A 27301-nucleotide genomic window follows, 5' to 3' on the forward strand; every position below is an offset into this window, starting at 1 on the left:
TCAGGCCATTAACTTCATTACTCTTGTTATCATACCCGACAGATCCGATGATGTATGCAGGCCTGAAATAACACGCAGTCCAAGGAGGCCATGACCTCATGTGCCACTGGTCTTGGCCTTGGTGCCCTTCAAATGTTGTCAATTGGCTTTAAGATTTTCTAATGGAAGTGCCCTTTGCAAAATGAAAATGGCCTTGCTCTTTTCAACAAACATTTTACTTCAAAGACGAAATTCCAGGCCTGTACACAGTAAATATAATTATTCAGAGGGGACATTGTATAAAAACGAACAGTCCTGAAAATTCAATAACAACATCCTGCTGGTCTAGATGAAATTTCAAGTTCTTCTCCAATTAAGGTTTAAGCCAGGATTTGGTAAAACTAAGGGTGTCCAAATTTGATGGAAACTTAAAAACTGGGAGTCCATATTGTTCACTTACAATATTGATGACAGATAAAACGAGGTGTCCAACATAGGTTGTCAAAAAAAGACACCCAGACACCCCTCTGGCTACACTATTATTACTTCTTTAGCATCATTCTACATAAACATCAAGATTCTGAATGTATTTATTCAGTAGGTTGCTTTGTAGGCGGTCTGGTACCCTTCCTTCACAATCCTAATCCCTAAAAAGGTTTCCATGGATCTGTGTATAACTGTACAAGGATTATTCAAGAAGGATAAAGAAGCCAGCATGGGGGTTATGGTGGGGGTTGGGTCAGGGAGCATTGACAACAAAGGCCAAGAGACCATCCTCAGGTTCTGAAGTTTAAATCCATCGAGCAAATAAAAGGCTTGTCAGCCAACCCCTTGTTCTTTTACAAGTATGTTTTACCAATGTTTGCTGAGTTGATGGGTCCCTGCGCGATACACTCACTCAAGGGGACCTGACGTAACTGACTGTAGAATTCTGGGGGAAGAATGATGAAAGTTTGTTTACAAAATGCAGGCAGAAACACAACGAAGCTTTCCACTCGAGTTTGCCGCTGAGGTGGACTCGGAGAATTTTGAGTGAAATGGGAGTGTGAGCTTAATATGTATTGCCCTTGTTTGAGGCTCAAATTTGGGAGATAACTGAATACCGAATCCGAAATCGTTTCAAAAACCAAAAGCAAAGTGAGATACATTTTCATAGCAAGCATTTGTATCAACATAGAGATTGCTATTTAGTTAAAAAATAAATAAAAAATAGAACCACAGGACAAGTCAGGTCCTGAGGTAACTTTTCCTGGACGTTAAAATCACCGGCCTCGCTCCTATGGCCCTGTTTGTCATTCTAAGACTGTCACTTATTGTTTGCACCTAAAACAGAAAGTAATTATTTATTTTCTACATACAGATCTAATGAAAAAGTTGTGTGTACCTGCCGTGCCTGTGTGTACATGTATGTACATTAGGTAGGGGCCAGAAAATTAATACCGCAAGTGAAAGACTGTCATTTAGGTAAACATCCATTCAACCTAGCCCTCCCCCCCCCCTCCCCCCAAACAACCATGCAAAATTGCAAGCTGTCAAAAAATCTTAATTTCATCTTCAGTTTTAGTCAACACATTTCAATATCTCAGTTGTAAAAAATATATGTAGCGAAAATAACAGCCTATGTATAATTACAGAGTCTATAAAAAAAAGGAAAAAGAAAGTAAGGGTAATATATTTACAAATAGCTCTGCCACTATCATTTGTGAAAATTATGACCCTAGTCTTAAACCACCATTCAAAAAAGATCATCGTCTGCATGAACGCCAGCTCAACATCTTAGGCTCGTTCTTATTTACATCTCAATTTATCTTCTCCTACTCTTCATTTCCTCATTTTGACTCGATCCACGCAAAGTGATTAAGAGCGCGGTAAACAAGCGCAATCTGACGTCAGGGATTTGGATTTTTTTACAATCTCCGTTTACTGGGATGAAATCAGCTTAATCAACAGCTGGTGGGCAAGACCTTGCAGACGTCCAAAGTGGTTCGGGTAAATTAATTTGTTTGCGAAAACATCCTTAGAAAACAAATTTGTATCAACGACGTGGTGTGGATGGGGCCGAGAATGAATCACGGGTCTGCTGGATAAATAATGACCAAAGAAGAACGGACTATACTTTGGACCCAACTCTTTCTAAAGCCCAGTTCAGACTTTCTGAGAATGCAAAGCCATTTTAGACTTCACATGGCTGTTTTTCGCAGCAAATGTTCTGCAGCAGTTAGGCCCATTTGTTGAGAATTTGTGAGTTGTGACATCAAAATTCACATCGCAATCGCATTCGCAGGAAGTATGAACTGGGCTTTCATCCTCCTGGTTTTCCTAAGTACAACTAAGATACTGTACTAAGTTCCTGTCCTATGGACATGTACATCTTAAGCACCCTAATCCTTCTATTTCCTCAATCAGAGTAATAATTCAAATCCTTCAAAATCCTCTTGCGACAGGCTTCATCATCAAATTCCCATCCCCCACAATATCCTTCAAAAACCTAGTTTGGCCAAGCTGCTTACGATCATCATCCTTCTATTTCTTTTCGCTAAATACTGTAAGCATCTTGTTTTGAAACAACGTCTTTGGAATGTTTTCTCTTTTTGTGTAAAAACAAACGTGTTAATCGGTCCAAATATATCGGAGTTCGATTCACGCTAATTGGCCTCACTGATTCGCTAGCTTTGGCTTGGTTTGCATCAGGAGAACGTTGTTGCCTATTGAAGGAAATTAAAATTTCAACTGGAGAATTTCAAGGGTCATCAAGGCAATGACCAGGGGGCATGGAGGCAATTGCCTCTGTTGCCTCCGTGAAGTATCAGGGTTGCATGAGACTGAATTCATGAATTAATGTTTTCTATGGGGTACCCTGACCATGGACCAGAAGGTCTGGATTTTAAAAAGGCTACAACCAAGTGAGGCCAGTGATTTCATCACCAGGCCAGTAAACTCAGGATGGTATATTTCAATCAAATAATAATACCTTACTGTGTTCTGTCTTAAAAATAAAAAACAACTTGATGTTCAAATGTTGACTTTGATTGTGCTAAAACTGTGACAAATACTGTTTTGTCTGCTTTAGAGCTAAATCCAAATATAAATAGTTTGTTGTATAAATAATTAGAAAATCTGTGTTTGTTTCTCATTTCCGCTGGTCTTGTACAAAATAGTTCTAGTCAGGTGGAAATTTTGATCTACAAGAAGCAAAGCGGTCTTATGGATTTTCCCCATGAATTCAAGCCTTGTTAAAAATTACTCCCAACAGCCTAAAGTTGGATCAAAAACCTTTGCATTTATGTGCTCTCCTTCAATCAAATAGTCATTATTCTGAAATCAATGAAGGTTCCTTCGTTTCTCAGCTTACATTTATCTGGAAACAACATTGCCCAAATCACCGCAGCGCTAAAATCTGTCAACCCAATCTGCCAATCACAGATTGTGAGAATATATCAATATTTCTCATTGTAAAAAAAAAAAAAAACCCAAAACAAAACATTGCTCTCAAGCGTCATCTGAGCTTGTTTTTTTTTTAAAACAATATTGTTTTCGATCCGAGAAAAAGAATGTGTATTTAGCACGGTGGATAAACAACAAGCGGAATAATTGTGTTGCCCATTCAATTACTTGGATACTGGAGTAAAACAGGTCAACGGTGCATGGAAGGCATAAGACAAAAAAACGAAAGGGAATCAATTAGATTTGTGGTGAAGGAGGGGGGGGGGGAGGTTTGCAGGGAAGGAGGTATTTTTGTTGTCTTTACTTCTCAGCATATCCCGTTAATATCTGCGACTGCATTGACAGGGGGGAATACTCAAGGATAATTATCACGTCATTACATCAAGCGGATGGCTTAGTGATAGCGTTAAAGATGGATTGTCGTGATTAATGTACCTGGGGTCTTGATCGTACATCGGAGGGCATGCAGTGTGCTACTTACTGAGTTCTCAATCATTGGACCTGTGTGGTCTGACGGGTGAAAATTGATGGGGGCAGTTTTGTTCTGAGCATTTCAGAAGGTTTTGGTTGGAGTGCATTTTTGTTTACTGATGCGGTCATGCACCAAGTACAAATTTCTTTCCAATTTTCATGCTGATGTCTCTGTCTTTTTATCTTGGAAAGAAATTAGTTCTTAAAGCCATAGGACACTTTCAAAACAGAAAAAAGAAAAAAAAGTTCACAGATTTATAAATAACTTACAGGGTTTACAGAAGGTAATGGTGAAAGACTTCTCTTGAAATATTATTACATGAAATGCTTTACTTTTTGAGAAAACATTAAAACAATATAAATTTTCGATATCGAGAATTACAGATTTATTTTAAACACATGTCATGACACGGCGAAAGGTGCGGAAACAAGGGTGGGTTTCCCCATTATTTTCTCACGACTCCGATGACCAATTGAGCCTAAATTTTCACAGGTTTGTTATTTTATATATATATATATATAAGTTGTGATACATGAAGTGTGGGCCTTTGGACAATACTGTTTACCGAAAGTGTCCAATAGCTTTAAATGGCCAGACGTTTCGGTCCATCGCAGAGCGATCTTTGTCAGAGGCTAAATTTATCTTCTATTTAAGGACTATGGTAATCAATTATATAATTCAATGTATAATACAACTTCTTGGTTTTTCAATTCCCTTTCTGTTAGACCATGATGTAACCTTTGTTTACAAAAAGAGTGACCTTGTATAAGGCCTTTCAGACAGGTGTGGTGCTACACTGGTCATAAGAGGCAACTTTACATTTGTGCCATATTGTACAACTTAACATTCAAGAGTATAAAATAACAGCTGTACAAGTTTAAAGATGTGCCCTCTCTCGACCTCCCAAAAACATGGTTTTTACACAATGACTTAATATGACAAACATTAGTTGCGAGTGAACTTTTAATGCCTATCAATCAGAAATTCTGACATTAGGGATGGTTCAATGACGATACAAAAAATCTTTTTAAAAAGAAGTACACATTCTGGTACTAGGCTTGCAAAGAAATAATTTTTATAAAGAAACAGAACTTAAGGAAACCGAAGAGCGGAACGACAGGTAAGCTTCAATAAGGTCAATCACTTTGCCAAACAATATTCATGTTTAGTGTGGTATGCAAAGGCTTAGAGGTTTGCTCTAGACATCAATCACATTTCTACTATTAAGACGAACAAAATAAATTTTGTGTTTACGGTATTCGTCTGAACTAAAATCCAGGTACATGAAGGTCGATGGAATTTCATTTTATGTTATCTTATCAGAGTTCTTATATTCTGAGAAGAAAAAAGTTTGAATTTCTTACCCATTCATACAATGTATGCCCTACATGTACAATGTTCATACTTGTTGTCTCGTTTGTAAAGGAAAAACAATATTTTGACCTGAGAAAGAATTTGTTGTCCGCAATTTTCTTACTTGTACAAGTAGGTCAGTGAAATATTTCACAAATGTTACAGTGCTGCAATTTATCACCAAATACACAGTCTGATAAATAGTTCATGCAGCCTCACTGGTCCCTCTAAGGGAAACAATTAGTATAAATCAGGCAACCAGTTAACATAAGTGGTTTCCTCTGCGTGCAATGAAGTGATGCACTCTCATGCATCGTGTGTAGAATGTTGAATAAGTAACTGGAGATTTGGTTTCCCACCAATGACAGACTGCACGTCAAGCGAATAATTATCAACAATGTTTTCATTCGTACCTTGTTTGGTGTTTTGATGAAATTGTGAGATCTCTACCTGGCAAGTAGATACACACATGGTGTTACCGCAAAACAAATATTAGAGATTACATACATTCAGTATATATCTTCTTTTTCTTTTATTGGAAAAAGTTTTTCCCAGAAAAGCTTTGCATCAGGTTCAAAATTATACAACCTTCATGTATTTCCAGAGCTACAATATCATAGAGCTGCTTTATCCACTTTCTGCTAAATTCGTGTAATTGTAGAGAAGGTTCAAACACAGTTTACAATCAGCCGAGTGTTATTCACAGAATACCAAGATCCCTACAGGTTCAAATTCATTTGCGATTGAAGAGTTGGCAATTCCCAACAAAAATACAAAAAAAACCATGAGTTCCAGAGTACTTACCAGGTGTCATACATGTGATTCCCTGGACACTGGACTGACATTTCCATCGCTGCAATTACGTCCAGCACTACGCCTAGAGTGGTTGTCCTCATCATCCACATGAAGCATCCTGTCCATGGATTCACTCTTGGTGGTCACCAGTGGGAAGGTGTTCTTCCCAACGTACCGATTGACGGAGAGATGCTCACTGCTCCGACTCTTATAACGAGTTTTATCTCGCGAATTCAGGGCTTCAACCCTGCGGTTGTAGAGTCGATTGCGGCTGTCTAAGTCCTGTTGCTCCTTCTCGAGCTCCTCTATCTTGGATTCCCGCATCACCTTGAGGATGAAGTCTCGGAGGTTTTCAAGAGGCTCGCTTGGGGCGGCTGCCGCGGCTGCTTTCCTGTCCAACAGGTCCAACTCCTTGGGACTGAAACGCGGTGTATCCGGTACCTGGTAGATCTGATCAAACTTAGAGTAATCTATGTCGTACTGTTTATCATTTTCGCTGTGCAAGACAACTACCGAGCTGCTGAACCGGTAACCCCACATTATCTCCGATGGGCTGTACGAAGTTCTCGCCTGAGTTGTGAGTCCGGTCTGTTCAACAATCCCTTCCAGGATGACAACGATCTCAAAGTCTGCATTTTCTAATTGCCTTGCATTGTATTCATACAAAGGGCTGTTTTCATCAATTTTGTGTGTAACGATGATCGGCCACACAAGAAAAATACGATCTTCTCCCGTATCATAATCTAAATCCATGTTGAATGAGTGCAATGGAATGATCTCGCCTTCGGCAGTCACACGTGGTCTAATAAGGTACGTCCTTAGGTGGGCTTCAAAGAGATGTGAGTTCCGGATGTCGCCCACCCGAAACATGAAGCAAAGTTGCCCATCTCGCTGGGCTATTACAGCATTGCGACTGAACTTCAGCGTTGCTGCACGCTTTTTCGGGCGTGCAATCTTAGCGAAAATGCATCCGATCATAACGGCGTCAATTAAACAACTAATGACCGATTGGATGACGACAACCATAATTGCGTGAGGGCATGCTTCGGTGACACTCCGACCACCGTATCCAATGGTTGTTTGCGTTTCCAACGAGAAAAGAAAAGCCCCGGTGAAGGTGGCGACGTTCTCCACACAAGGTTCTCTATCAGGGTCTGTCATGTTCGTGGTCTGATAGTACAAATCGCCATGAGTAACTGCGATAAGAATCCACAACACGCTAAAAAGAAACCAACTTAGCACATACGCTAAAGTGAACACGGTAAGGTTGTACCGCCAACGTAGGTCCACCAGCGTTGTGAACATATCGGACATGAGTCGTATCCCCAGATTCTTGACGTGCGTATGCTCGACGTTACACACGCCATCCTTGCCGACCAGCCGCTGCATCTGTTTGCGTTTGCGTATCTTCCGCCGCAGCCGGTACGACCGGACCGACACTTTCCTCTCATGATGGTTGGGCAGGTTGGCCGCAATGCCATTGCTGCTGTACGCACTCTCCGATGAGTCGCTGATGTTGCTTGCTCGTCGCTCATCCTTACTCCCGTTTTTCTCTTCCAGCATATTCACATTCTCCTCATTCTGCATGGTTGGAGGATCAACCTCATAATCCTTCTCACTCCGGCCGACAGTATTTGATTTTCTATAACATCCAATATTACTCAACGATGAACAAATCAAACCGAACGATTACACCTGAGAAATGAATCAACACTCTGGTCAGCTCCCTCCAGGGTGGTTTGTCTTTCCAACCTCACAGTTCAATGGTACACCTTGAGATTTCCAGTAGAGAGAACCCTCCGTCTAAGGTACGGGACCTGTAGGATTTGAAAGGTAAAAGAGGGTTAATCTTCAAACGGTGACAAGTGAAACTTCAGTGGAATGCAGAAGAGTTAGAAGCTCACCTCTTGAAAACAACTGCTAGATCCACATCAAATTGACTGTGTTACATTCTATACAATGCGTGTGTCTCATGTTGTTATGCATGTCATTCTACAATGTACTGCACATTGTATCTTTTAAGTGGATGCATTACACATGAACTTTCAGTGAGAATCTCCACATTCCATATAACACTCACATTAACACATTATCTAGGCTATGAAGTTGATTCAATTTAAAATCCACAATCCGTAATGCAAGCATACACAACCTTGAAAAGTGAAAATTCACAAATTCCAAAATTACCTTAAAAAAAACAAACCCGATTTGAAGATTTAAAAACAGATTTGGGGTGTAAAGACACTGTAGCTATGTATCAGAAATCTTGGAGCTTAAGCTGAGAATATGACTACATGTACATACATGTACTTTACAAAAAAACTCTACAATTCATTATAAGAAGGCTAAGCCACAGCCAACCCGATACGATTCACTGGTTTGCAGGTTCTTTGTTCTTGGGCATTATTAAAAAATCTACTGAAAAATGTAGATACATTTCCTGGTTTCTGAGAAAGGATTCCCTTTAAAGTAGTGGTTTGGTAAATATGGTAAATTGTTCACCCTAAAATATTTGAATCAAAGAAACCATGTATTGACTCGTACATTGTACCTCTGAGGGTTGTTTTCCCACTACCACCTTTCCAATTAAAATTCTTTTGTAAATACTCTGACAGTTTCATTGATGTTTTCTCAAAAAGTTGACACTTTTGTATTCAGCTCAAAACCTTCACAAGTGACTTTTATTGTGTCTTTCCTTGAAATTATGTCTGTTAATTATCAGCATAACGATGACAAAAACGGTATCAATTACCCCCAGCTTTAAGTTCTTCATTTCCTCGTTAATTATTCAACAAGGCACCTGTATAGAAAGCTCCATCTTACAAGGCCAGATATCAGCAGTTGATCCCTCAACAATACCCAACACAATAGTCCAGGGATTAATGCTCTCACATTCCCAATAAAATTCAATTCACGAAACTCAACACAAGTCGATCTATAATGAACGGCAACATGTTGACATCCTGGTTAAGAGTACTTGACAGGTCTCGGGAACCCACCGCGGAAAACTCTGAGACTCACAGATTAATAAGAAATGAAAAAGAGGAAGGCCTGCATTGTAAAGTGAGCCTCTTCTGAATTTAAGATTCCGCCGGTTGGGATGTAAGCAGGTGTGAACGTGCATCACCGTCATATCTTGGTACAAGTGGGATTGGGGGGAAGTGCGTTTCAAGCAGTCGCCGACTAAATTATAATTAAACTGCTGTACTTTTGAATATTTGATGTCTTGCAGGATTTTTGTTTAAAGGCAGTGGACACTATTGGTGATTACTCAAAATAATTATTAGCATAAAACCTTTCTTGGTGACGAGTAATGGGGAGAGGTTGATGGTATAAAACATTGTGAGAAACGGCACCCTCTGAAGTGCCATAGTTTTCGAGAAAGAAGTAATTTTCCACGAATTTGATTTCGAGACCTCAGGTTTAGAACTTGAGGTCTCGAAATCATCCATCCAAACGCACACAACTTCGTGTGACAAGGGTGTTTTTTTCTTTCATTATTATCTCGCAAGTTTCGATGACCAATTGAGCTCAAATTTTGACAGGTTTGTTATTTTATGTATATGTTGAGATACACCAAATGTGAAGGCTAGTCTTTGACAATTACCAATAGTGTCCACTGCCTTTAAAGGAACATTTCAGAATTGGTATGAAAACGAAATCGTGAAGAACACAGATTTACATAAACTAATGGTGATGATAGTTGAAAACATCGCTTGAAATATTTCTGCCTGAAATGTCATACTTGATGAGAAATAAATAACTTAACTTTGTGTTTGGAGTTTATCGCTCAGTGAGTGTTTTATTCATTTTTTTGTTTGCATCACTGTCATGCAAAATGTGTAATTGGTTTTTCAATCTCAAACTTCTACAGGTTTGTCAGTTTATGTATATGGTGGATTAAATAAAGTGCTTACACTGCCAGCAATTTGTTTTGTTAGCAAAACCAATTCTGTAATATTCCTTTAAAAGATGCTAAATTTGCATCCTATATTTAAGGAAAATTATTTGGTTTTACCTAGACACTGATGTGCGTAAAGCACTGTATACTCAGTATTTTCCCAGAATATAATTTTGTTATCCACCTAGGCATATCACTCAGGTGGGAATTGAACCAATGACCTTTGCCACTAGACTAGACTTTTTACCACTAGACCACTGAGGTTGCTTGGTGGCTAGAGGCAGCTTGAATCCTAATTTTAGCAGCAGGAACCGCAACAGTTGAATAGATGTTAAATTTGCTTCGGAGACGCCAGTGAAAGGGTTTTGTTTGTTTGAAACTAAAATAGATGTATTTATTCTGATATAACGAATGATACTTAAAATTGCATACTCTTTTTACTAACACGTGATAATCACTGCATACTCTGTGCCCCCCCCCCCCCCCGAGTCCTGTAGGAAAAATGGACTACCTACTCTGGACTGGCGCAGGTTATGGGTTCGAATCCCCACCGAATCAGGCCTGTGGGTTAAAACCAACAGGGCTCAGGAAAACACTAATTATGCAATCTGTATCACTCATCAGTATAAAAGGGTTTAACAAATATTAATTATACAAAATATACAGCAGTTTGAAAATGAAATTTGCATTGAGGTAACTGACAGATGTTTTGAGTTTAACTGTACAAAAACTAGTCATTAGCATTGTATGAAAGCAGCTTACACGGTATTCAAGGAGTTAATTACCAAATGGTAATAAATTTAAATTACAAAAAAAATAATCACCATTCTGTACTATCACTAAATAGAAGCACAGAAGAACAGAAAAGCACTGGTAGCATTGAATTATTCAGAAACCAAACATTTATGTACATGACAAGTGTACCCGCATAAAATGTACACATAAAACTTGGCAATCTGTCTCTTCTCTATACAATTTATTACACAGTATGAATAGTTTTTGAAACTTTTTACAGAGCGGTGCGTCATAATGTCGGTGACCAGTTTCAATACTGGAATAAATGTCTAAAATACAAAATGCTACACAAAATGTATCAGTTAATACATACTCAAAAATCATGTGCTACTCAATGTCAGCATTCAGCGAGCACAAAACTTTAATCTAAATATTTTGCTATGCAAAACTGCATTTATAAATAAAATCGTTCCCTGAATGTGGCTTTATGTATTTTTGATAAATTTTTATTGAAACTAATATTGACATGACTAATAAAATATTGAATTGAACTGAATTGTATTGTACATTATAAGAATGTTCATTGCTTTCACATTTCCACTTATGTGAATTGCACATTATTTTAAAATTGCACAATTATCAAACCACAAAAGTGTACAAACGGTAGTAAGTTATAGATGATGAATATCTCATCATTCTCCTGACATAAAAAGCGCCGGAGAATGGATTGTACTTGTTATGTTGTAAGCCTGTAATGGCGTTGGGCCTGCGGCAAAAGACGTCACACAAACAAATCTGAAAACCAAACTATCCAAACAAGCCTCTGCCCAGTCCGACGACCATCGAACGATAAGAGCATGGAGTCCGAGAGGTTGCGACACTAACTGGGAAGGGGGGGGGGAGGTTTCTGCTCCCACGGCGGTTTTGAAATCTAGAGTAATCTACTCTCCACAGCCTCACCATTGACGGACAAGAAATAAGGAACATAGAATGGAAACTATACCCCATGCTGTTAATAACGCTGTGTAATGGACTGGGATGCATTGCTAATGGCCATATTTCAAGTACATTTCTCCAGTGCTCCTGCCAGGGCAATGGGAAAAATTTGTCCGCTGATACCGAGTCCAGCTATTATAATCGGTGAATATTTATGTATAATTTGCAAACAAACATAAAATACTTTATTTTTCATAGAGTACTCCTAGTTTGGGTTTGATTTAAGTGGCTATAAACTAAAGTGAATTTTTTTATTGATCCCAGTCTAATTTATAAGGCAATGTTAGAATCTTACCATTGGTATGTTGTGAGCAGATTAATTTGAGTTGAAGCTGGAGTATTTCTATTGAAAACTTTGTTTTGAGGGGAGATTAAAAGAACAAGGTTTTTGACAGTCAATGAAATTGTAATGGCGTCTTGTTTTCAACCTAATACATGTAGCATTATCAGGCTCAAAGAATTCATTTCAATATTTGAGAAAAACTTGCCAAAGGGCTGAAACTGGGGCCATGACCTGCTTAAAAGCATTTATACCACAAGTCATTTTGGATAGCAGCGTTCTCCCAAGCAGTGGTCCACTGTTGGCGACTCGCAGTAGTGAAAGAGTTAACAGTGGTCCGCTAGCCAAGTGAAAACACCAGAGGACTAGTCAAAACTCTCCAAGTGGTCTGGCTGGCAAGTTCAGTCTTTAAAAGCATCTCTATTTAATTAGTGAAAAGCTGGCGGACTATAGATCAACAACACCCTAAACTGGTCCTGCTGGCAAGTCACTGATAAAGTTACAAGCAATATCTTGTAATGAAGGGAGCAGTTTGTTTTAAAAAGATATAATAATTTGGTCCTTGTACAGTAAATAAATAAACATGTTAGGATGGAGTAAAAGGGCCTGCCCTTCTCATTTTCCCTTGGGCAGAAAAATCTGAAACCAGATTCAAGTGGGAAAAATATCATGCCTGATAAATAATAATGTGAGCTATAATAGTAAAAAATTGAACTTGTCTAATTGAATGAACATATCGTTCCAAGAACAAAAGTGGTGTAGTCTCTTTAAAGGCACTGGACACTTGGTAATTACTGGTCTTTGCTCTATATGGTAATTACTCAAAATAATTGTTGGTACAAAAACTTACTCGTTAATGAGCAATGGAAAGATTTTGATAGTATAAAACATTGTGAAGTAATGTAGTTTTTGAGAAAGAGGTAATTACTCACTCAAATGTTAAAAGACTTCAGGCCTGTGAAGCCTTTTTTAAGCACTTACAAGTACATGAATTTTGCAACAAGGGTTTTTTTTCTTTCATTATTCTCTTGTAACTTTGATGACCAATTGAGTCCAAATATTTTAACAGATTTGTTATTTTATGCATGTTGGGATACACCAAGTGAGAACAGTGGTCTTTGACAATTGCCAAAGGTGTCCAGTGGCTTTAATTATTTATGCCTTGGATGAGTTCTTCGCTCCTCTAAGATCTCAGACATATTCCCATTCCACATTGACCAATCAGTCTGATCAATTCTACCACACTCTTCACTTTCCCAAGGACCCTCAGACAATTCATTTGACCAGGAGGAGGGGACAAAAAAAAAGAGAAGGACACTGCGAGACATGTCAAGATCTATTTCTCCATCTGAGGAAATAATCAATACCTGACACTTCAAATTATTTGTTCATTGCATCTATTTCGCTCTGAATGTGAAAAGACGCACGTTTATGGGTGAATTTTTTTTTGACAACACACAGACCTTTACACATTTTGATTATGTGTAAGCCACCATCATTTTCATGATCTCTGATGAGCTCTTCTCTGCCAAGCTCAATCATTTCAAACCAAAATGGGATCATGTTAAATTGGTTCTAGAGCCTCGATTTATTTTATTTTACTACATGTATCTAGCAGCATAAGCGCCAATAACATAATGAATAGGAAACAAGAAGAAATGTTCAGATTTAGATGGGGGAGGAAAATCCAAACAGAGAGAGCTAATGCAATCAGATAGGGACTCAAACCTAATTCAAGTGCAAGGCTCAGGTGTAAGGTGGGATTCGAACCGGTGCCCACGGAGGTGAAAGAAACAACTGAGCCAACCTGATCCCCTCCTGATTTGAAAAGTTTGATTTGCTTTTTCAGCTTGCAGCAAAAAAAAGCACAAAAAAAACTACATTTCAAAGGTGTTTTTTGTGGCTTTTAGTTAAAAATCTTACATGATTTTGAATGTTGGATCTGGTACCAGAACATTCGTACAAAATTCTACAATGCCCAAGACTGTGCTTCTGTTCTATCACCCCTTGTAATGCAAAACATTTATGACAAAAGTTATCAGTAGAAAATTATTCCCATGAAAGAACTCATTTCGTTTCCAAACACTCAAGTTAAAACCTGTCGCGTAACTTGATCAAAACATCAAAGACTCCATACATATGTGGGTGGCGTTAATGGAGCATAGTAAGTGTTTGCGAATACTGCAGTCATTACACACATTTTGAAGATTCAGAGTGTACAATGTATGCTTAATGGTGCCAGCAAATATCCCACAATTTGAAAATGACCTTGTTATCATCCACATGAAGGCTCTGCCAAAAAGCATTAGTGCACTGAAAAAAAAGGGGTTGCCGGAAGTGGCAAGTGCGTAAATATTGAGCGTGTCTGCCAAACTTTTCCGGTGGGCGAATCTACAACATTTTTTTTTTTCGAAAACCAGAGCTAAAACATTTTTTTTAATTTGGTTTTCTCTCAGCGTTGTCCTAAATACATATTGTTCTTATAATCCCTCCATACCTACATGAAGCATATTAACTTCTGTTGTCTTTTATACAAATTAATGTTCTCGCAAGGTATTTTGGAGCAAAATTTTGCAAGTTTGGCCGAATCATGCTAAATTGAACAAAATCATGAAGAAGGTATTTGGTTTTAAAAGCTCAACTGTGCAATCTGTAGCATTCTAAATTAATTTATGATGTTTTTTGAGAACTTTATCTCAAATCTGTGATGAAAACTAAGATTAAATGTGAGTTTTGGTTTTGGCTTTTGGGGGGGGGGGATAGTATCAGCCCCACGAAACGTGCTTAGGAGAAAACCCTTCAAACCTTCAAACTGAGACTTTAATGAAGAAAAAAAGGCTGGCCCCCATATTGTAACTAACTGTATATTCTCAACATTATTCATAGCAGCTACAGGAACAAGACCAAGATGGAGGCGAGATGTAAAATATACCTGATACATGTACATGTATTGTTCCTCCAACTCACCTCAAGATGCTAGATGAGGTCACCTCTATAAGGTTACCTCCATAGGGAGAAGGGAATATCTCTATTAAAACATGTCTAGGGAGTTGGAGACCAAGAACAGAGAGTGCGGAGGTGATTGTCTTCCCTATGTACTTCAGTGTCTTTCAAGACCTGTGTAAATTTCTCTCCCTTTTAATGTATGTTTTGCATTGTACAAAACATCATGACACACCTTAAAGGCATACATGGTGACTTTCAGGTTTTTCATCTCAAATCTAATTTTGAAATTTTTGATGATATGGACAGATCTCTTTGACCTTCCATAATAATTGTGACTGAATGAAACAAAATTCACAATGACCTACATGTACCTGTTTCTTGAAAACTACAGGATTGGAAAAACTGCAAATTTATGATCTTACAGAAGCAATTTATTGAAAACTCACCCAACACAATGACAAAATTGCCAACTTTGAGGTCAAGGCTACAAGAAGCAAACACAATTTAGAGAGAGAGAAGGCATTTGTTCACATTTGAGATTGAGAACATAGCAGATAAAGATTCCAAACATTGTCCCCATGCACAACGCAGAACGCACCTCCGCACAATGTGCGTCTACCAACGAGCATCTACCAATGCCCCTATTTTGGGAGTCGATTCTGTTGGGGTACCTTTTGACAACAGGAAAGCAAGGGGAGAACAGTGTCGGTGTGCCATTGGAAATGGGTCAATAATACTCATCCAAAAACCCATGCTGTCCCAACACGATCTGACATCCTCTAAAACCCCTAACTTGAGAAAATATCTTCCCAAATACACCGATATTGTACCATCTTTTTAAACGTGATTTTTGGGGTTGAACAAAGAATTGACTAGAGTGGGATTCGAACCAACGACCTCAAGATTAACGTGCCGGCGAGCTACCAACTGAGCTATCTAGCCTCATGTTGGCGGTGTCCCTATTTTGTCAATATCTTTGTTCAGTGGGTGCCAGTAGACAGCTCAGTTAGTAGAGCACCGGCACGTTAATCCGGAGGTCGTTGGTTCGAATCCCACTCTAGTCAATTCTTTGTTCAACCCCAAAAATCTGTTCAAAATTTACTCAGTCAGTTTCCCTTGTGGTTTATATTGATATCTTGTTCAAAGTCTCGGATGTAAATAATCAAACTGGGGAATGTAGTCACAAAGTAAAGGCGCCCTAATGGGAGACTCACAGCAGTATACTGTTAATCATGTGCCGCGTCAGCAAAAAACATGAAGAACAAAATGCCAGAAAATATTACGCGGCACCCATCAGTTGTTACAAGGACGAGTACTTACGCCTGCCGGCGTTAAGTTCCTATTGTCTTTAAAGATACGGATAATTAAGCACAGCATTAAAGCAATTTACAGGTACATTCTTCTGTCACTGCTCAATCAAAATCTTCAATGTGACATTTTCACCATAGTTTTCAAGACCAAGTACAAAATACTTCTTGTAAGGGCAAGGTAGTTTTTCCTTCTTAATGCCACTGGACACATTTGGTTATTGACAAAGACCAGTCTTCTCACTTGGTGTATCTCAACATATGCACAAAATAACAAACCTGTGAAAATTTGAGCTCAATTGTTCGTCGAAGTTGCAAGAAAATAATGGAAGAAAGAACACCCTTGTAACAAGAAGTTGTATGCTTTCAGATGCTTGATTTTGAGACCTCAAAATCTAATTCTGAGGTCTCGAAATCAAATTTGTGGAAAATTTCTTTCTCAAAACCTACATTATTTCAGAGGGAGCCGTTTCTCACAATGTTTTATACTATCAGCAGCTCTCTATAGTTCATTACTGCGAACAAGTAACCATGATACAACTTACGAGGTAAGAAGCACTGCAGCTATTGATAATGTTAAGGATTAAGATAAATAAATAAATAAGTAAATAAATATAAATGCTTCCTTTTAAAGTAGTGTGGTTTTAGAGAGAGTGATTCAAAAACATTTCAATCTGAGAAATGTTTCTCAGATTCCCAAAGGATACTTTGCCTTTAATTTGATGGGCACCTCTTTCAGGAAATTATAAGCTATTTCAAGGAGCACCAAGGCAAAAACTATGTTTCCAAAGTCTCAGGCCTGCTGTAAGTGCAGTGTTTGCCCCAAAGTTTCCTTCCAACAATCCAACAATCCAGACGGATAACATTTTCACAGCTCTTTTTTAGTAGGCTAATAAACCACAAGAGAAAAAGCTCTTCATCTTATGATAAATGACAACAGTTTCAGTTTGTAACAATCTTTTTATGCAGGTCCCCATATTTATTTTATTTACAGTTTTTTTTTAATGATCCATCTTTTATTGAATCAGCAAAGTTGCCCCAGCCCCTAACATGATTTCATGGGGCAGCACAACTTTCACTTACAAAATCCTTAAATAAATATTTTAAAAAGTTAAAATTTTTCTTAGACGGTAAGACGGTATGCCACAAACATTACCTTGAGTAACATATTCCAGATTGTTTTTCTTTGGGTGTTGTTTAAAAAAAAATAATAAAAAAAAGTACATGAAAAAAAGGGGGAGACTTTGCTCGGGGAGACTTTGCTAAGGGGCGACTTTTTGCCAGGGGGCAAGATGACTGGTTTCTATTACTATGTTGTTGCCAGTTGGTAAACTCTGTATTCCTACTATAGCTTGAAAGGGAACCATCGTAATCAACTTAATAGTATTAATAAATCAGATTGGTTTCCATTAATCTAGCTCACATAACTGGCTCACATGACTTCCTTCTATTGAGGAAATAAATACCATACCATAACGATATAAGCTGTGCATCCAAAATATATTTTATTGCATTTCATTCCTATAATGAATTTTTACACTGCCTGGTACACTGCCTGGTGTACTGTTTTAAGTTTCATGAGAAGCGTGAAACCAGGAAAATGTTTCAGTAAAATTTTACACTCAGCCAAGTATTCCATTTGGTTTATTTTGTTGTGGTCCTTGACCTCTGGTCATTCTTTTCAGTTAGCGTAGGGTTTATCCTAGTCCTAAAAATCCACTGCACACTTGACACAATTCCTTTGTCAGTGAACAGCATTTTATAAACGTTGACAGGGGACAATTTCGTCCAGCAATTTTGCTTAAGCAAGAACTTCTTTTGTGCACACTGAATGCTAACATTGAGTATCAACGTGTGATTTTTGAGTAGCAATTGATACATTTTTTGGGGGCATTTTTGCTCTGCTGTACAATGGAAATCATTCGCTGGTTGACAATATTATGAAAAAATATGGCTCTGATCCGTAAACAGTTTTATGTTATTTCCCCCCCCCCCAATCTAGTTACTGTTAAAAAAAACCCCAAAAAACACTGATGTGTTTAATGACCCATACCGTAATATAAACACTGGTATGTTTATTCATACAGAAAGGACCCTCTCTTCTCTATTTTTCTTACATGGTTTATTTTAAAGCATATTGGAGCCTGGACGAAAGGTTGTCGATGCATGAATTTTATGGGATTTTGGTGTTTGTGTAAACTTGAACCAAGGTTGGTGAAATCAAAAGAAAAGTGTCATAAAATAACATGGTCCACGTTTAATATTGAAAAAAAAAAAAAAAAACATTTTGAGATATCACTGCTCACTTAGACCGTGGAGCAAAAAAATTGGTGATGATGATGGTGGGGTGTATTCAAGTGCTATTTCTTGGCTTTGACTGTAATTCATGAAAGAAATATCGTAGACTGAAAAATGACTACCAGATCTTATATTTTCTCTAAAAAACATAAAAGTTGACTAGGTCCTAATTTCATACACACCTACCTATACAGACAATTTTGTGCTTGCTGTACGATTTCTATTTCATAGCGCTGCTTACCCGTAAGCACACACATAAGGCTTGCTTAACAATCCAGTGCTTGCTGCACTAAATTGAATGACGCAACAACTAACAATACAAATCCATGGTGAACGCGCTACACTAAATTGTTTACACCTTAGCAATTTTTTTTTCTGACAGCAGTGCTATGAAATTGGGCCCTATTGTGGTTATTACTATTAGAAGTGTTGTTGTTTTTTGCTATGGACCGTTCCGGCTTTCCACTAAGCTCCACCCACCGCGCACGTGAGCAAGTAACGTGTTCGAGCACTCCCAATGACATTCTGCACGATTCTGCAGCACGTGCCAAATATACGCGCACGCATGACCGAGTTTGTCCGACCACAATCATTGCTGTGATTGGTCAAATGGGTGAATGCGCACAGTTTGATTGACAGGCCGGATCGGTTCATTGGAAGGTTGTGATTTCAGTTTCCACTCAGTGACGCAGGTGCATTTTTTCCGCCTACAAAACAAGAAATCTTGTATTAGTAGACTAATTTTACTCTGTGTATATTGTCCATTAATTAAGGTCATCATGGTCAGACTTCGCCCCACATACCCAAGCTAGACAACCTCACTTGCTATTAATGGTCTCCCCTGATAATGATGTCGCCATAATAGCTACATGCAAGTGCTTGACAAGGACACAACAATCAGAACCAACTTTTAATGAGTGCTATAAAGACAAATCAATTGGGGTTTAAATTTCCAATAGTGTCCACTGCCTTTAAACCGTGCTTTAATATTACAAGATTTAATGAAAAGTAGTTGTTTCCGTTCAAAAGAAGATACAATCAAATCAACAGCAAAGTTCAACATCAAAACACAATTTCCCAGAGTGACATTTGTATGTATAATCTAGGCGCTTTTGATGTAAAGTTTTCAGCCAATCCCCAATGTCCTTCAAATACATTGAACACATTTTTATATTGATTTAGGCTTGTTATAGACATTTAAGTTGATGCAGCTGTACTTTTTACTGTGTAATTTGACTCCCAAATGTGTGAATGTGACTAATGTACAGTCACTGCATGTGACATTTGTGCAAGGTGTCAAATTTGCAAGTTAATATATTTTTTTTGATAGCAGTACTATGTTTCACATGAACACGATACCATGTTGCAATTATGTTCTTCCACATACACTGTACATTTCTAAGTGTTCACTATGCTATTGTAGCCCACCATGTTGGCTTTACCATCTGTATGGCTGTACTATAGTCATCGGAGCACATTTTATGAAAACAGTTTAGCCATGCTGCTGTTTGGTGTACGTGTAGTTCTATCGTGCGCTCTCACCTGGACTTATATTCCGCGAAGTTTGCATAGCGTTTCACAGAGCTTCTCTCATTGGAAATCTACCATGGCTGACTTTAAGTCTTCTCATTTTTCTGCAGCCTCTTTTGGCCCTTAAGTTTTACATCACGGTCACGGTAAGGTGACAGTGAGGTCAGGTTATCATGCGATCCCCTTTGGACTTAAATATGTCATTCTACTGAAAATTCAGGGTACTTTGGCAAAAAAAAGGCCAATGGGAACAAGGCTTTAGCCACACAATCAGTTGTAGACCATTATGTACCTTACCTAGCTAGTGGTAGTTGTATTACACATGTGTAACTGCAACAAATACAACCATCCACTACAGTACTTTTCCTTACTCCATTTTAGTCCACTGGTGTGGTGACTTGACTGATGACGATTGATTAATATTTAGAGATATTGTGACAACGTGTACTTCTGGAAACTATAAAAGGTAGTTTTTAGAAGTAGTTCCAGTGTAGTGGTGCCAGGGTTGAAGCTCCGATAGGGAAACTTTATCATGTGTAGCTCCTTGTTCAATGTACATGTACCATTATAAAGTTGTTATCAAGAGCAAAAATATGACAGTAGTATCTGGGCAGGAAACGGAGGTTCCCAATGCTGCTAGTGCCATATTTATTTTGATGTATTTTTACAAGGAGGAAGGAAGTTTCCGCCATGATTGAAACAAGCATGTGATCAACGATCTCATTACAAACATTATAAGAGGGGTCAGACCATACTCAATGGTCAAACCAAGGTCTATTTGAGTTTAGAGGTGTACTCTTCATGACTCGTTTTCTAGTAAATAGAGTCCGCATGACAAAAATGCACTGTCTCTAGTCTCTCTACCTCAAGCGCATTATACAATAAAAGTAAAAATGTAACTGTAAGTAAGGTCAATTGATTTATCTTTGATTTGAAGCACGATATAATCGTTGAATAACAAAATGGGTCTGTCATGTTTGTAAGATTCCAACAAGAGGAATTTGTTGATGCTGTTGTGATTGAATTATAAAAATTCAGGAATTAATTGAAAATTCTCTATCTCTATACAAAAACATACAGGCCGTTTTTGACAAAAATTGCACTTGATTACCCATTGGTAATCATGTTTTTAGTTGTGATAACGGAGGAGGGTTACGTTATCGCAACTATCTTGTTTTTATCATGTTGAGGTTACGTTATCGCAACTATCTTGTTTTTATCATGTTCAGAACGGCATTTTAACATGATTGCTAGGTTTATTGTTTTTGTAATTTGTTTACAAATGGTAATTATAAATTAATAGAGGACTCTATCCATATTGGACAATAAATGAGTGGGTCGCCAAACTCAATTTGACCTTTGAGCCCCTATGGAAGAGAAATCAAACACATAGACAGGAACAGGACAATGAGAACGAACGAATGAATACCACCGGGCACCGGTGTACGCTACACCGATGCAGCTTAAATTTTAGGTTGTGGGGTCAGCAGTCGATGAGTAAACTGGTCACGCTCTCCGTTCAGAACCAATTCAGTTGTTCTGTAGTATAGTAAAATAGTTGCGATAACCCTCCTCCCGACGGCGGATCGCAACTATGGTTTGATCATATACACTGAAACACGAACGTATCACTTATAAATAAACTCACCTCTACTCCTCTAGGTTGAAGAAGAATATATTTAGGCAGGAAATCGGTTCAATATCCAGATCTCTAACACACGTAAATCACTGTTTCATGATCATTCCCATTGCATAGAACAATAACTCGCGCCAACAACACAATGCACTATTTCGTTAGTGTGTGTGTCACCAAACCACACAATAAAACGCATGGGAGATCCCAATCCCAATGTACACACGTGCCTCATCAGTGAATTTCCATTGATGAAACAAAATCCACACACCGCATGCAGAGTAGTAGATAGTAGAGAGAGGACTGACTTGGACTGATCTACATCACACCAAAGGGGTGTATTGTTGTAAAAAATGAGGGGCGGAAATTGCGGTGAGAATGGGAACTGACAAAACATAATGTTGATTTGTAAATTATTAGAACAGGCTTCAAACTAATGAGGGGATTCGTATTTTCAGTGTTAAGACTTGGGACTCAAATTCAAGCAGTTACTTATACAATGTTGGCTACAATTTATTTTTATACTCATTCCAGACTTTGAAGATTAATATAAAAATAATATGCTAAAAAATAAGTTTCACTAAAATATTAAGTTTAAAGTAATTACATTTCAAGCTTCCTGAAAAATTATATTAAAAAGCCAGAACACGATCATAGCTCTATGGTCAGAGCAAAGAGTTGCAACGCATTAGTGCAGGGGACTCAAGGTCATTCAAATAAAAATTAACTGCACAAAATTCCCCACAGTGGTATAACTAAATTAATTTAGGTTTGAAAATTTCCAGAGTAGAAGGTTTCATTTTAAGGTTTAAAACTATTTCCCCTTCAATTCTTGCATAATTGTTGTTGTTTTTTACATCAAAATATCTACATTACATTACATTACATTACATTAAGAATGCGCGCCGTGGACATTTTTACCAGTAGTGCCACACCCACCCAACCAACACCCCCTCCCCTGCATCCTTGAGCCCCCCATGTGTCCCTAAAAATTTACCCTAAATAGCTAGCTGCAATCAAACTCAGGATTATCCTCATAATAAACTTTGTAAAATTCCCTATAAAACATCTGAATATGAGCTACTTTATCACTGTTCTTCACCACCGCATTTTGGGATATTTTCACGGGTTTTATGCTTGAAAGGAGATTCTTAAAATTAAAAAGGTGGAATGTACGAAAATAATGGCACTTTCCTTTGAAGATGCCGCCGAGAGAACAGGCGATATTGAGGGCGCTATTTCCTAAAATGTATTTTGGTACTAAAACTTATCTAGTCTACCTTCCCTCCCGGATCTTCCTCCTGTCGTACTACTCTTTCAACTGTAAAAATGGAAAGTGTCCGTTTCAAGTGACGATGAACAACCGTTCATGCACGGCTATCTTCTGCAAGATTAAACGCAGGTAATAACAAAATCCTGACCATTGTTTTGTATTTGTTATTTTTCTGTAGACCATGTAGACCTCTTTTTGAGTTTTATTTTAGGCCAAGTCTTGTCTTGATTTGATTCCCTGAAAAAAAAATTTAATAAGGAAAATTGCTTCATGATTTTTTATGACTATAACTATCAGACAGTCGAGAGTGTTTCTACACACTACTTCAATTCCAATAGAGAGGGGAGGGGGGGGGGGTCTTGCCTCTGTCCATACATGTTTTATTGAAATTGAAAAAAACCTTGTTGAATTAAACTTTAATTTAAAGACAGCAGACCTGATTTTTCCCTCATTTGCATGCGCGCATCTGTAAAAAACTGTAAACTGTTCGTAAAGTTGTGAGGGAGCCCTCTATTGAAATTACAAAGCAGTAAAAAAGTTGCACCGAAAATAGAGCTATAAAACCACCAAAGGCAAGCAACACCATGGCATTGGCATGTTTGGCAAGTAATGTGTTATGAAATTACTGTCTTTGGTGGTTCATGATGAGTTTATTCAGACCTATTGCATCCTGTGCCTTTGACCATACATATACATAATTTATTTAAATGGAAAAAACCTTGTTGAAGACAGCAGACCAGGGCCCAATTTCATAGAGCTTCTTAACGGTTAGCAAATTTGTTCGCTTAACGTAGCAAAAATAATTGCTTAAACCATTAAAACCATGCTAAACGTACACGAGCTTAAGCACTTAAACAATCTGCGCGCGGAGATTTTAGATCGTTTGCTTAAGCAAAACAGAAGAAGGCAGTGTATTTTGCACTGTGTACATGGCCTAGGGCTGCTTTACGGTAAGCAAATATGTTGGCTTAACGTAGCAACAAAAATTGCTTAAGCGTAAACCTATTTCACCAGCGGTTGCTAGCTTAAGCACGTAAACAAACTGCGCGCGCAACATTTTAAATCGTTTGCTTAAGCGAAAAAGAAGACGGTGCTGACAAAATGGCGGGCGAAATAAATGCGGAGTGCACTCGGGTGGCGATAAAAAAAATTCATCACCTTCTGTGTCTGATATGTATTATTTGTAGTGGTTCAAAGTGCCCCTCGAAAGGTTTACACACTAACTTGAAAGTAAACAAGAAGATAATACATTGTACAGCATGATTCTGAAGCATTTGCACCATACAAACGCACGTACAATCACCGCTGTGCGGGCACAATAACATCGTTTGCAATGAGTGTTGCACTATGCGTTGTGTGAATAGGGTGCTTAAGCAAAATAGAGGCTTTAAGGACCCTTTTTGTTTGCTTACCTATGTAAGCAAAAAACCTTGCTTAAGCAAGGGTATGAAATGAAAAATTTGCTAGGTGCGCCCGTTAAGCACAAAATCGACCGTTACGGGATGCAGCTCTTTGAAACTGGGCCCGGCGTTTAAACAGGGTGCTTAAGCAATGGGGCTTTAAGGACCCTTTTTGCTTGCTTGTCTCGCCGTTTTAAGCAAAAAAACTTGCTTAAGCAAGGCTATGAAATGAAAAACTTGCTAGGTGCACCCGTTAAGCACAAAATCGACCGTTAAGCAGCTCTATGAAATTGGGCCCTGATGCATAGCTGTAAAAAACTGGTTTGTAAAGTTGTGAGGGAGCCCTCTATTGAATTTACAAAGCAGTAAAACGTTGCACCAAAATTAGAGCTATAAACCCACCAAAGGCAAGCAACACCATTGGCAAGTAATGTGTTATGAAATGACTGTTATTGGTGGTTCATGATGAGATTATTCTGACCTATTGCATCTTTGACTCGGGGACTAGGTATACTTGATTTCACAGGCATTGGGTTCACTCGCGTGTTCGGTCTTTCTTGCCAGAATGGAGCTATGGTCAGTCAGTCAGAAGTCAGACCCTGCATTCCTGCAATTGGCCCAACAATATCGTTGAGCTGCTTTTGAACAGTAGAATTATCTGCTTAGCAAAACTAAGCGAGGTAGCAGTCAAGGATGGTGTGTCAGCCTGGTATTTGTTTTTTGGGGGATTCGATTTTGGTAGACACTGTCACACAGTATTAAAACGGGGCGCTGAAATTTCAGGGGAAAAGGAGTACAGCGCCCCATTTACTGGGTCTAGTATTTTGGCTTTACCTGAGGTATTTAGCCTTTTGGGGGGTCTACTCTATATCCACCTGAGCTATCTAGCCCTATTGGTGGTCTACCCGATCCACCTGTCTAGTCTTTTTTAGTTAGCAACTTTTTTTTTGTGCTTGCTGCTGGCACAGCAGCTCTATGCAATTGAGCCCTAGTCTTTTGCAAATAATCATAAAGATAAAAACACAACGGACCTTACAATAAAATGCACCTGTTGTACAGTAGCAGGTAAATGTAATAAAGGTGTTTTGATATTTTTTGATTTAGTGCCTTTCCAACAACGTCAACCTCATGTCAACAAAGAAAGGGAATAGAAGTAGGCTATGTTTTATATAGCTCCCAATCCCCATACTCATCGTTATGATAATTAATGACAGGGATGAGAAGTTTCAGACTTTTAATCTAAATTCAGACCTTTTAAATTCTGCCTGGTAAACACAAACTGCTCGGGCTATCAAAGGTGGAAATGCCATCATATCAATGTACCTCCTAAGATCAGGGCCCAATTTCATAGAGCTGCTAAGCAGTGAAAATTTGCTTAGCATGAAATTTCTTCCTTGATAAAAACAGAATTACCAACCAAGTTTTCATTTGTTGCATATATTGCTTGTTAGTGGTATTTAGCTGTTGTTTGCTTTTCCTGAAACTCATGTTTTTATCAAGGCAAAAATTTCATGCTAAGCAAATTTTCGTGCTAAGCAGCTCTATGAAATTGGGCCCTGGATCCCAGTTTCAGACTTTTTGTCAGCAGTTTTAGAACACAATACAATGAATGCAGCCACTTTAAACCTTTATTAACTGTAAACGGACAAATGTGTTTTTGCCAAAATGAGTCCAATTAAACTTTCGCTGCACTTTTGATAACTTTTCTTTTGAAGTTGAGTATAAGCCTAGAAAAAAAGCAATCCAGGATTTAAAATGGTTTTACTTGTTCTCCATTTTTCTCACACCAACCTTTGTTAATGGAATAGCAAGTCAATTAATTTGTAAACTATTGCAGGCCTGGAATTACACGCAGGCCACAACTATAAAGGTCTTGGCCTCCATTGCACCTGGTCTTTGCCTTGGTGTCCTCAAAAGTTTCCCATTGACTTTGAGATTTTCCAATGGAAGTGCCCTTTGCAAAATGAAAAATGACCTTGCCTTTTCAACAAATTACACTACGCTGCTTTAGTGATACTTTATGAGATATTTTACAAGTTGTAGTTTAGAAATTGAGTATGTGTACATCCCAATAACCACTCAAGCAGCTGTTTATCTCTGAAGTTCTTGAAACTTGTCTCCTCCCGTTCAGATTGTGGTGCAGGTTACTAGAACAGTAGAAGCAGTTTCTGCCATGCTGCAAGTAAGAGAGTCTCATTGCTTAGTGACATGCCTAGAATTTCCTCTCATTTTAATTTTGCAAAAGGCACTTCCATTGGAAATTCTTAAAGTCAACGGGAAACTTCTAAAGAGGCACCAACGCCCAAGACTTGGGGCAATGGAGGCCATGGCGTGAATTCCAGGCCTGCAGTGAAGATTCATAACGGCGCCGCTGTAGACATCCTTCGTTTGTTATTGTCACATTATTGGCTTAAAAAGGTTACGCCCAGTTCTTGGAACAAACTTTGGTAAGTTCTCGTTTCTTTTCTTCTTTAATTGGATCGTGGCTTGTTGCCGCCATTTCTACTCCCTAGAGAGTTTGAATGTTTTGCATGAAAGTACAGGAAGTTAATAGATATAAACGCTGACTAACCTATAGCCAGTTTTATAAGCCCAAAATATTATGTGGCACAGCTGCCCTCACATCAAATGACAAAGGTTATAAGGGGAGGAGCACAAAATATTCCATGACGTTGTTACATGTATGCTATAGCCTTAAATATACTACATGTAGGCTGTATCTTGGTTTGTCTGTCTTTTTCAGACTCCTTGACTTTACATATGCAACGACAGTATAATTTGCATAATGGTAAAACCTTGTCAGTTCTATTAAAATCTGTGAAAATTATATATTTCTCAATCAATGTACTTTGTACACACTCAAAAGTTTCTTAAAATCCTCAAAATTGTTTATGAAATCTGGATTTTTTGGGGGTCCAGCAGACTTGAAAAAAAAAAAAAGAAGTTCAGTACACAAATG

General features: G+C 38.3%; 1 protein-coding gene and 1 long non-coding RNA gene across 3 annotated transcripts in view; one reads left to right on the forward strand and one right to left on the reverse strand.

The window, feature by feature from the left end:
- Nucleotides 1–232: 232 nt before the first annotated feature.
- Nucleotides 233–21894, reverse strand: LOC117293000 (ATP-sensitive inward rectifier potassium channel 12-like). 2 transcript variants are annotated; one of them, XM_033775200.1, is made up of 3 exons: nucleotides 21685–21894; nucleotides 6053–7860; nucleotides 233–910 (listed from the first exon to the last, which is right to left on the reverse strand). In XM_033775200.1, exon 2 carries the CDS (start codon nucleotides 7628–7630, stop codon nucleotides 6059–6061), a length of 1572 nt encoding a protein of 523 aa, XP_033631091.1. In that variant the 5' UTR covers nucleotides 7631–7860; nucleotides 21685–21894; the 3' UTR covers nucleotides 233–910; nucleotides 6053–6058. The 2 variants fall into 2 exon arrangements, with proteins under 2 accessions (XP_033631091.1, XP_033631093.1); XM_033775202.1 differs by lacking the exon at nucleotides 233–910 and adding an exon at nucleotides 4967–5698.
- Nucleotides 21895–22944: 1050 nt separating this feature from the next.
- LOC117292588 overlaps nucleotides 22945–27301 on the forward strand; it is a 34798-nt gene continuing 30441 nt past the window's right edge. The window contains exons 1-2 of the long non-coding RNA XR_004519295.1: nucleotides 22945–23071; nucleotides 26588–26789. This is a non-coding gene — a long non-coding RNA (uncharacterized LOC117292588). The remainder of the gene's footprint in view (nucleotides 23072–26587; nucleotides 26790–27301) is intronic.

The sequence above is a fragment of the Asterias rubens genome, chromosome 7, assembly GCF_902459465.1.
Source record: "Asterias rubens chromosome 7, eAstRub1.3, whole genome shotgun sequence".
Taxonomy (NCBI): domain Eukaryota; kingdom Metazoa; phylum Echinodermata; class Asteroidea; order Forcipulatida; family Asteriidae; genus Asterias; species Asterias rubens.